This window comes from Cyprinus carpio, chromosome A21, assembly GCF_018340385.1.
Source record: "Cyprinus carpio isolate SPL01 chromosome A21, ASM1834038v1, whole genome shotgun sequence".
In the NCBI taxonomy this organism is placed as follows: domain Eukaryota; kingdom Metazoa; phylum Chordata; class Actinopteri; order Cypriniformes; family Cyprinidae; genus Cyprinus; species Cyprinus carpio.
The window spans coordinates 21,217,826-21,230,259 of NC_056592.1; the positions used below are offsets into that span (position 1 = coordinate 21,217,826).

A 12,434-nucleotide genomic window follows, 5' to 3' on the forward strand; every position below is an offset into this window, starting at 1 on the left:
TGAGTTTTTTCTTTTTCTTCTTTTAGTATACAGTATGTCTGTACAGTTAGTTTTTATTTCAGTTACACTTTCAGTTATTTTAGTACATCAAGATAAACTAAACCTTATTAAAGTTAAATATATATATATATATATAAATATATATATATATATATATATATATATATATATATACACATAATTTTTTTTTGCTGATTTGCTGCTTTTTCAATTTACTAAAGAAACATAATTGCTCAACATTTTATCACTTAAATATGTAACTGGAGTTTACTTAATTTCTGTTGGAAAATGTGTGTGTGTGTGTGTGTGTGTTGGGGGGGGGGGTATTCAAAACCCTGGTTTTATTCAAGTTCAAATTATTATTTAATATCAATGATCCAATCAACTTCAATTAATACCAACAAAAGTAATTTTCACAGGTTAAATCAGGTAGAAATAGCTGTTAAAGCATAGGAACGAATTGGGAGAGTAAATGTTTAAATGAAGTTACGTTTTTGAGGAAAGGCAAGACCGGTTAGTGCTTAGTGTTCACTTATGTTAGACATTTATAGGGTTTCTGTTTTTGTGGTCATTATGCTGAGAATTTGAGCTCATGTGGTCTGATTGTAAGATGGATTTATGAAGACCGTGGTGTTGATTGCTTCATTGAATGCACATAGCTGTGTTCATGTCAGAGATGTGACAGAAGTGTGTTTTAAAACAAAGGCTGTTCAATGTTTATGTTGTTATTCCTGTTATTTTAAGTACCACTGCATCAGATGTGTGTGCAAAAGTTACTGTGTAAACTGAAAGGATTTTCATGAGTTATTTTTTCTTTCTTGAGGGATGATGCATTATCATGGAGATAACATAACGTTCTTCTATTCAGTGCTTTGTATGTTTCTGAGGCACTTCCATCATTAGTCATAAAACCTAGCAATACTGAATGACTGTCACTATCATTTGTAGTTTGTTGGAGTTTGTTCTCCGCTGAGCTCCTGTGATCATGCTAGGAGTATTTATTATCCATGACCTTGTGACACGTCCACACAACCCATGACACGCAGCTCTGCTTTCTGAAACAGCTTTCATCTTCACACACACACACACACACACACACACACACACACACACACACACACACACACACACACACACACACACACACACACACACACACACACACACACACACACACACACACACACACACACACACACACTTCTCACTGTGTACATTCATCTTATGGTTTCCATTGTTCTCTGTTGCTAATATAAATAAATGCACAATGAATGGAATATATTTTCTTTCTCTTTGTATTCTTATATCAATATGGTACACGATACTATTTAAATCAATGTGATAAACTAGTTAGGTCAAAAGTAATCTAAAAGCAATCAAAAAGGAGTCTGATTATATTATATAAAATGTGTAATGTACTGTAATGGATTACGTTACTGACTACAATTTTTGTCATGTAATGTGGAATCAGTACCAGACTACAGTTTGTAAGTAATCTACCCAGCACCGATGACGCCTGTTGAGAACTCTTATGATATATGAGAGCTGAGTTTGGCTGAAGACAGTCTCGTCCTCACCTGCACGACTCTCTGAGCCTGTGTGTCGATCACCAGCAGTCTGTTCTGAAGCGGCTGAGACACGTACACGTACTTGTCCCTCACGCTGACCGCTGACGCCCATACACACTCATGTGAAGAGACGCCCTTGCTTCTGGGACACAGTTCGTCCTGCAGGGAAAATATGGACACGCGCATGAACCAATGTTTGTGTCAGTGCACTTGCAAAATAAATGTTCTTTATTGGAATTAATGGTTCCATGAAGAACCTTTAACATCCATGGAACATGGCCATTGTACAAAAGATTCTTTATAGTACAAAAAGGTCCTTTAGATTATTAAAATGTGATTCACACTAAAAAGAAATGTTTTTTTTTAAGAACTGTTTACTGGAAGGACCAAAAATGGCTCTTCAGTGGCATCATTGCAAAACCCCCCTTTTGAGACCTTCATTTTTAAGAATATCAAAATATGTTCACCTCCCAATGAAAAGAACCAAATAAGAAACTATATTTTGCACCAATTTGTGATTATTTACAATTTATTTTCTTATTTAACTAATTTATGAGAATAATATTGTTTAAACAAAGCATCTGGATTGTAGATACACTACCATTTTTTCTACATTTATTTGATCAAAAATACTGAATAATCAGTAATACTGTGAAATATTATTACAATTCAAAAGAACTGTTTTCTATTGATATATATTTTAAAATGTAATTTATTTCTGTGATCAAAGCTGAATTTTCAGCATTATTACTCCAGTCTTCAGTCTCACACGATCCTTCAGAAATCATTCTAATATGAAATATTTCTGATTCTTATTAATGTTACAGTTGTGCTGCTTCATTTTTTACAATTGTTTTTTGAAGCTGTGATACGTTCTATTTTTCAGGATTCACAGATGAATAGAAAGTTCAAAAGAACAGCATTTATTTAAAACTGAAATCTTTTTTAACATTATAAATGTCTTTGCTGTCATTTTTGATCAATTTAAAATAAATAAAAGTATTAATTGATAAAAAAAAATCAACAACACTGTACTGAAAGCCATATAATGCATTAAAAATATTTTTAATGCATTATGCCTTATAATGCACCTTATAATGAATTGTATGAACTCATTAATAATTATGACCGTGTTTAGACATTATAATACTTACCTATTTATTGTTGCACCTTTAGAAAGTATTATACATTAAAACACATGACAAACAAACCTTCAAATGTACTGCAATAAAGCATACTGTATCTTATGAGAAGATATAATGCATTACAATGTAAATTATAAACACTTTTATAATGCATTGTACATAAAGGCTTTAAGTAAAGAATAACCCAAAACTCTTACTAATCTTTATTTTTTGAACAGTAGTATATTATACTAATGATAATGTTTTGTTTTTGCAGCAATAGGAACTTTGGGGGTGAAAGAATGTGAAAATAATCTTAACAAACAAACAGGCTTCATTGGCATTAAGCATAATAAATACTCATACTTCTGTCTTTTATTTTGGGTTTGAGCCAACACTTACATAACTACCCAGAATCCTCTCTGTCCGCGGGATACGTCTGCGAATCTCACAGTTGCCGGGCTGGAGTATGGTGATCCCTTCACTGGAGAACACGTAGAACATGTTCCCCACACTGAGCCCTGCAAGCACACAACATGACACATGCCATTACACACACTCTCTTCCTCCAGAGAGAACAACAGCGAACGGCGTGCCACGGCGTCAAACAATGCAGCTGTCATACGGTCAGACAGCAGAGACTATTAAAATCTCCTGAAACCACTCCAAAAAGTGCATTTGCAGGTCTGTCACCTGGCAGCAAACAACAGCTGCTGATTAGCGTGGTCACATCAGAGGAGCGGCAGCACTGAGTTGTCATGCTGTCAGAAAGCAGAAGGTGTAAAAACACACAGTTGCAGGTAAGCTGCATGTGATCAGTGCTGGCGGTCATCTCCATCAGTCGAGATGGTGGATGACTGTTCCTAACACTCATCCGCAGGCACTGATTTGTGAAGAAGCCCGTTTCTGCCACTAAATAAAAAATAAAAAAGGTAATTGTGACTCTTTATCTCACAATTTGAACTTTTTTTTTCTTGCAGTTATGAGCTAGTATCTCGCAATTCTGAGAACTGTGAGTTATATTCTCGCCAGTGTGAGTGATAAAGTCCAGTTCTGATGAAAAAAGAATGACTTGCTGAGAAATAAAGTCATAATTACGAGTTTATGTCTTGCAGTCATGACTTTTTCTCAGAATTGCGAGTTTATAATGTGAGATATAAACTCACAACTGTAAGATAATTGACTTTATAACACAATTCTGAGAAAAAAGTCACAATTGAGAGAATAAAAGTTTATATTTGGTAACACTTTCTCTGAAGCCCGTATTTATAATAAATTATAAGGATATTCTTGAGTCATTATAATAAATGCATTTACAAAAAAAAACTTGTTGTTTCATCTCATAAATAATCATGACAACATTTATAGTACATTATAAAACTTCCTTTTTTGTGGTTATAACTTTTATGAGTATGATTTATTATAACCGGCAATGAACTACATTTTAAATCCACGTAATTTATAATGGATTATAAATCTCATATCTTGACATTATTTCTTTAAGATCTGCACAGTATCTTACTGATATTACAATAAATATGGTTAAAAGAAAATGTGCCATATAACACATTCATCTGATCAAACATCTGACCTTATGGCTGTTTAAGAAAAAATATTGTTTTTATTTATTATTGTTGTTGTTGTTGTTTTTATAAGTGGTTTTTGTCTGCTTTAAGTAAAGTATCAAGTTAACAATGGCAAGATATGAGACTTATAATACATTATAACTATGGGAAATATAATCCATTGTAAGTTAAGAGGATGCATTGTGTTCATTGTGTGCTATAAATCATCATACTCTTAAAAGCTATAACCACAAGTAAGTAAACATTATAATGAATTAAAACTGTTGTTATTATTACTCATGAGATGATGCAATTATAATAAGTTTTTTTTTAATAATACATTATGCATTCATTATAATGCCTTAAGAATACCCGTATAATGTATACAATTATATATAATGTAATATACATACAGTATATTGTTATAAATACAGGCTTCACAGAAAGTATATATAGTATGTATATTCGTATATACAGTATATATATCCTCCTGAGACCCAGGGATGGAGTTTTTGTCTCTGTAGTGGACGTTATATTTTAGTGAATTTCTCTGAGACTTCACACTTAACAGTTTTATGGATTCGGGATGTCCTGTACAGAGCACATTCTCAGAGATACCAAATGTGTGGAAGTTTCTCCATGACCACTCCCTCTGCTTGCTCTTTAAATATGGCTGACAAATTTAGTGATAAAATTGTACATCCTTATGGAAATAGAATATTTTGTAATTATCATTTAAATCTGATACATTTTCAAATTGTTTGTCATAAATCTCAGGAAAATGTTATGGGGTTTCAAACCAAAATATGACTTCCTGTTATGAAACAGGATATTGATTTCATACATGTCGACTGTAGAGGACACCAGGACTAATAGCGTGTTTATTATGCATGTTTGGAGACACAACAAATGAATAGGAAAATAGATTATATATCAATATTCTTATGAAATATCAGATATTATTATGAAAATCTGGCCAATTATTACTCCCATTATTACACTTCTTTTTTCAACATGCTGTCCCGTAAGCACATTAATATGCAAATTAGATACAGTGTATACTGTAGATAACATTGTGTTTAATGGGAAAACCAGTTTATGGAAATTTTACACACATATTGCAGAAAGTCAAATGGTATATCAAATCATTTTGTTATATCTTTTATAACAGTTGAGAATCATTCTTATACAAATTTTGCTGTATATATATATATATATATATATATATATATATATATATATATATATATATATATATATATATATATAAATCCTGAAACCTAAAAATCCCATTGTTTTTGCCTTTTCATGTCTATTCATGTCATTTGTCCTGGTGTCTTCTTTGGAGGACGTAGCATAACATATGAATAAAATATATTTTTTCAAAAATGTTATTTTTCCATTTTTTTTTCTTTTGTTCTAAACAATGTAATGACATGAAACAATACTAATTTCACAAAGCTTTTTTTCTGGTTCTCAGTATATACAGTATTTAAGAGTTTATATTTCGCAATTCTGACTTCATAACTCACAATTGTGGCTTTATATCATGCAATTCTGAGAAAAGTCACAATTGCAATGTTTTTATCTTGCAATTCTTACATTATAACACACAACTGCAACTTTATATCCCACAATTCTGACTTTACAAACTATAACAATTATAACTTCTGAATAGCATCTGAAATGCTGTTGATACTAAAATGAGTCTCCTGAGCTTAGGAATAGCATCCACTGAGCAGTATTTTTATTCTCTGGGTATATCTCACAATTTTGAGGAAGGAAAAAAAAAATAATGTCTGAAATATGGGTTTATATTACACTATTCTGAGAAAAAAGTCATAATTGCAATTAGATTGCAAAATCGCAATTACCTTTTTTTTTTTTTTAATTCAGTGGTTTTTCATACAACACTGAAAAAAATGATTCATTGAATTTACTACATTTTTTATGGTAAGTGGTTGAAATAAATCTAAAATAAATACATTTAAACAAACAAATTTTGCTGAAAGTTAACCAACTAAATTAGTTTATTTAAATATAGATAAAATAAATTGATTGCAACCACTTACCATAAAAAAATTTAGTAAATTCAATGAATCATTTTTTTCAGTGAACTGCAACCCTTTATCACACAGCTCTGACTTTATGACCCACAATTGTGGAAAAAAAGTCAAAATTACGAAATGTAAAAGTTTGGAATACAAAATACTTTTATATTTTTTATTCAGTGGTGAAAAAGGGCTTACATTGATTTGCAAGGGGGCAGGTAAAAATGTGAATAATTTATATAAAAAAGTAAGCATGTTGCTGAACTTTGGAGCGGGCTGTGAGCAGGTCAAAAAAGTTTTATAATTTACTTTCCCTCAAAATGTGTTGTTCCATCAATGAACATGTATATATGGCCTGTATATTTTTAGAAACCCTACTGTATGAACAAGACACACTGAGTGATTAGACATACGAGACAAGAGTGTAATATAAACCACCATTATGACATGATATGTGATGATCAAAGCAAACATGTGAGATATCTTTGATAACTGGGTTCCTGCAGGTGTGCTGTTTCTGTGCATTCTAGTGCCTTCACCGTTACATTAATGCACAGTAATGCATGCTTCAAATATGCCTGGATTTATTTCAGCAAGAAATCTAGTCCACACAAAATTATCAAAGGGTCTCTTAAAATGTTTGTTATTGTTTTTGTAACATGAACATTAATCAGACATGAGTATCAAGCAGATTTACCTTCCTCCCTCCAGAGAATGTTGGCCACTAGATGGACAGCATGAGGAAACACAGAGGATAGTTAGTGAACAGCAGAGAAACACACTGATTAGACGGACTTCACCCTGGATGTTTACAGTACGTGTAACTGTAATAAGAGTGATTTCACATTAATACAATCCCTTGGAAAGCTTAAAGAATTAGTCATATTAGATATAATGTCCATGGAAGAGGTGATTGGCTGCTGGAGGGATTCAAATCACGATGTGGCTTAATGTAATTATGAAATCGCAAAGCCTGATATTTTTGTAGTCTGATATATTTCATGAAGCGCAGCACTGTGATCAGAGCGGCTCGATCGCTTCGACTTCAACAAAAGAGAACATTTAATAACCGTTTCTTGCCAAACTCACTGTATAATGGCCATTTGTGATCCGCTGTGCCTTCATATGATAGAATGAGACATTATTTTATAGTATACTATACTGTAATAAATATTAGATTAATTAGCTGCATTATAAATATACTTTATTCTTATAGAAAAATCATATATTGTTGCACTGCATATGGAACTCTGTATGTTTTTCGTCATTGTACAGAAGTTTACAGAGTATTTTTTTTTCAGAGGATGCATACAGCAACTCATATTTCATCTCATATGAGACTCATATTTCATACTCATAACTCATATTTTTCATATTAAAGGCATAGACTCCATTTTTGATTTTGCATATCGCCTGACACAAATTAAGACATTGCTGTCACAGATTTTTATCATAAGAATATAATATTTTTTAATAAAACCTGAGACCTTCCTAATGATTTATAGTTGTAGGCCATGAGAATGGTAACAGGCCACCCTGCAGTTTTCGTAAAATAATAGTTTTCTGCAAAATACATTATTATTATTATTTTATAATTATATAGTGTTATTACAGTAGTAATTATTCTTATTTTAATATTTTCATTTAGTAATTCTAATAATCATAATAATTATTATGCAGCACTGCAGTCAAGAACAAAAAACAGCATTTTAAATTGCAATCGTAATATTAAACCAGAAATCGCAATTGTTTTTTCCCACCAAATCGTGCAGCCCTACTGGTAAGCATTGATAGACGGGATTAGATGAACATGAATTTTGAAATGAATCTGTGTTTCTCCTCTGAGATTCCTTTAGTCTGTCCCACTGAGCTGACGGAAACCCAGCAGGCAGATATTACTGAAGCCTTTTCCCACACAGTGGACGTGCAATTTTCAGAAATGTGTCTGTATCCACTCTAGTGATGTTTTTGATCAGCAGAAATAGAGTGTTGAAAAATACAATGAAATAAATCAGAGGAAACAACCCCCAGGAGTGTTTCTCGACACTGTGTACAGCAGTCCGGAAATCTTTTGCATTGAATTTATTCATGTTTTTATGCAGATTCTCAGCAAACTCAAACATACTACAAGCAATGTTTCATGGGGGACGGTTGATGCATGTTATCAAAGTGAAATTTGATACTAATCTTTAATAAACTCATGAAATATCAATCTGATATTTCAATATAAGCGATATTAAAATGGCCTTGAGGTCTCTCAGGCCCCAAACATGAGGGTTAACATATAAAAGACTTATTCAAAGGTCTTATTTGAGATTATTTAAATGCAAAAATAACCAGCCTTTGTCCTCTTCATATGGGACTTGTCACCTGTCTTTTATTAGGCCTTTTATATTCAACAAGGATACTTGGTTAGAGAAAATATGGCTGAATTATTATAAGACTTTGATACTGGTATACTGTGTATCTCATAGACAGAATGTGTGTTTTGGACAGGGAACACAACCTTAATTTCTTCATGTAAGTGTATAATTGTGCTTTTATTATTAAGAAATAAGTCACAAGAGGAAGGTATTGATCTGTGATTTACACCACTATTAGTTATCATGTTGGGTTAGGGTTGTATTGTAGTACTTCACTAAAGCCTTGCAAGACTGAAACAGAATTTTCTTCAGTAGAAGAGTAAAGAAGATTTTTAGCTGAAACCGTGATCCTTGGTGATTCATAAACCCAACACTTGAATGAAGGGGACAAATTAATGTTTTTATGGTTTCTCATTGTTTATTTAAAAAGGTTACTTGAGGAAGACTAGTTTATTCACTTTATTTGCTTTAAACCTGTGCAAAAGAACCAGTTTGTGGAAAAGAATTGGACTTCACCGTTTGCCCGAGGCTCTGGATTACAGGTAATCATGTTATAAATAATGTTCAGTTTCCTGCACAGACCAAACATTTTACTTCTTAAAACCTCTATATATCGTCATGAGCCACAGTGATACATTTTTTTGTTTCTTGATATGCTTTTTCTCAAAAAATAAATAAATAGGCAGCCACTGAATTGCATTTTATGAATCACCAAGGACCACAGTTTCAGCTAAAAATCTTCTTTACTGTTCTATTGAAGAAAATCTATCTACTAAAACCCAGAATGATTGCTTTTAAAATGACACCATAGTGGACAGAAAAGAATCTGCCATTTACACACTGGACACATTGAGATCTATAGACCTTCACTGCACTCTAATTGAACACTGTAAATTTAACAGTCCAGAAAATGTCTGTAATTTCAGAAACAGGAATTGGCATGTGGGCACAGACACCACAGGACTGCTTACATCTGCAGATGTTTATTACTGTATGACCATAAAAACCTTATTAATGACAAACTGTCCTTTCTGCATTGGTGACTTCATTACTTGTAAATTCTTGCCAGTAATGACTGAACCAACAACCCACATTAAAGCATGCACAAGTCTACCAGTACATCCAGGGCCCTATTATTTCCACAATGTAGAAAATGTTGACGGAATTGTGGAATCCAGTCATAAAAATGGAATTTACTGTATAATTTAGAATCAAGGAATTTTAAAAGAATTTTAGATTGACAGAATGAAAAGATTTGTTTGATTTTTATTTAATTAAAAGATTAACTTTAAATTGTTAATGTTTCATGCCTTCATTTGAATAGCAGAAAAATTTAAACAGAATTTCTGAAGAAAAAAACAAAACAAAACATAGAGCCCTAATATTGTAAAATAATAATAATAATAATAATAATAATAATAATAATAATGATTTTTTTTATGAATTTAGTTGATTTAAAATGTAATTTAACAATTAAAATGGAATCCAAAAAAATGGTAAATACAAAAACAGAAAAAAAAAAAAAATAAAATTTAACAAAAAAAAAAAAAAAAAAAAAAAAAAAAAAAAAAAACAAATGACTGCAAACTTTTAATAAATCTGACATTAAATTAGAAAAAAATAGTTTATTTAACCTTTAAAACATAAAAAAAAAAACTGGATTCCAAAACACTATATACAAAATATCAAACAACAACTACAGTCTGTGCTGAAACAGCTTCAGTATCCTCACTCACGTGTCTTGCGTCCCGAGTCTTCCACAAACATTCCTCACTCACGTGTCTTGCGTCCCGAGTCTTCCACAAACAGAGATGAGATGTCTTCATCCACTCCGACCTCATTTCTAGCGATGCAGGTGTAAGCTCCAGTGTCTTCATAACGCACACTACTGATGTGAAGCTCACTGCCATTCGCTGAAGAAATACAACAACCAACAGGTAGATTCAGTACGTTTCCGGTATAATTCCAATATTTCCTATGTATTAACACACACACACCATAGAAAAACGCCAGTAGCACTTTATTTTACAGTCCCGTTCCTCATGTACATACTATGTACTTATTATAGTAATTACAATAACTATGTAATAATTAGGTACTAACCCTGAACCTACCCCTAAACCTAATCCTACCCCATGTAGTTACCTTGTATTACCAGAACTTTCTTAGATAAATACACTGTAAGTAGACTAGAAGTACATGTAAGTACACGTACTGTAAAATAAAGTGCAACCAACGCCTCTAACAAAACCAACAACACTTTTCAAAGACGTAACACAAACCTCAAAAGTACTGTAAGTTTGAGGTGTTGGTTTCCACAGTTGACCAATAACATTTTTCATTGACGGAGCTTTGGGTGAAGGCATTCCTAAAGCCCATGAAGGTTTCCCAGTGGTGCTGCTAATACTGTGCCAAGTTATGAAGTCCAATACTTGGATTTATTGAGGGTATGTTTTTTTTTTCTTCTCAGCAGAAATGGTTTATTTCAAAAATTACCAAAAGTTGGCAGAATGTGAATTTCTAGTTGTTAGTTAACATGAATATTTCCCAAATACATAAACTGTAATATATATCATATATATATATATATATATATATATATATATATATATATATATAAATATATATATTGTAAGGTTGCCTTAAAAATACATCTAAACTCATTTGTTTTTCTGTCATCATGTACTCACCCCCAAGTTGTTCCAAACCTGTATGAGTTTCTTTCTTTCTTATCATATAGATTTTGAAGAATTTAGCATTTTCAAAGAAATGTGTTTCCTAACTATCTGCAAACATATTATGGTATTTTATGCTTTAGCATAGTCCAAAAATTACATGCAGCAACTTTAATATTGTTAAATCAATCTATATTAGGTTACAGCAGTGAAAGTAATTTTTAAAGGTCATGATGGCACATTTAGTATTATCAGACTCCATACACATACAATCATATACAACCAATCTCCTCACACAAATTTAACCACACACAATAAACATGACCTAATAACTATATACAAAATAAACCATATAAAACATAAAATAAGAGCGGTGCTGTGCTAGCCACTTTTTCCTTACCTCTCCCAGAGCAAAAGCGAGCAGCTTTCAAATGCTGTATTACATGGACTTGGGGACATGAGTGAAATACAAAGCCTTGTTTGCATAATAAGTAATATTACCATTTAAATGCAAGCACATAGTGGTTAAAAAAAAAATATACAATTCTGCACACAAAAAACAACTAAACAAAAACACACACACACACACACACACACACACACACACACACACACACACACACAAACACACACACACACACACACACACACATAATGATACTTTGATGGTGTTTCACTTATATTCTTATTGAGCTTTGATGCTAATTAAATTCAGGCGTAAAAACACTGCAAATGACTTTGCTTTCATTAGCAAATGGATTTCATGAATAAATAATTTTTCAGTCATTAAAAAGGTCTCCAACAACATTTCTTCATCATTTAGAGATACGTGAGCATCGGCTATAGGATTGTTGTGTATGATTCATGACTGGTCTTTGGTAAAGCGTTTACACGAGCTCATACAGTACATATCAGTGTTTATGGAAATCACAACGAAAACGCTGCAGCTGCGGTTACTGATGAGATCACCTTTACAGAGTCATTTATTATGACATCACCTCATGATTCTGGGATTCTGTCACCAAAAGAATCTGTGTTTGCAGTAATGATGAGCATGAAGCTAATTCCGCAGCATTAAGGATAAACAC

The 12,434-nt window shown here is 32.3% G+C and overlaps 1 protein-coding gene across 1 annotated transcript in view; it reads right to left on the bottom strand.

Moving 5' to 3' along the window:
• Nucleotides 1–12,434, bottom strand: part of fstl4 (follistatin-like 4) — a 161,499-nt gene that overhangs the window by 8,024 nt on the left and 141,041 nt on the right. The window contains exons 10-13 of the mRNA XM_042711302.1: nucleotides 10,450–10,584; nucleotides 7,006–7,032; nucleotides 3,095–3,213; nucleotides 1,578–1,727 (exon numbers count right to left, since the gene is read on the bottom strand). Of these exons, the coding sequence (XP_042567236.1) occupies nucleotides 1,578–1,727; nucleotides 3,095–3,213; nucleotides 7,006–7,032; nucleotides 10,450–10,584 (431 nt within the window). The remainder of the gene's footprint in view (nucleotides 1–1,577; nucleotides 1,728–3,094; nucleotides 3,214–7,005; nucleotides 7,033–10,449; nucleotides 10,585–12,434) is intronic.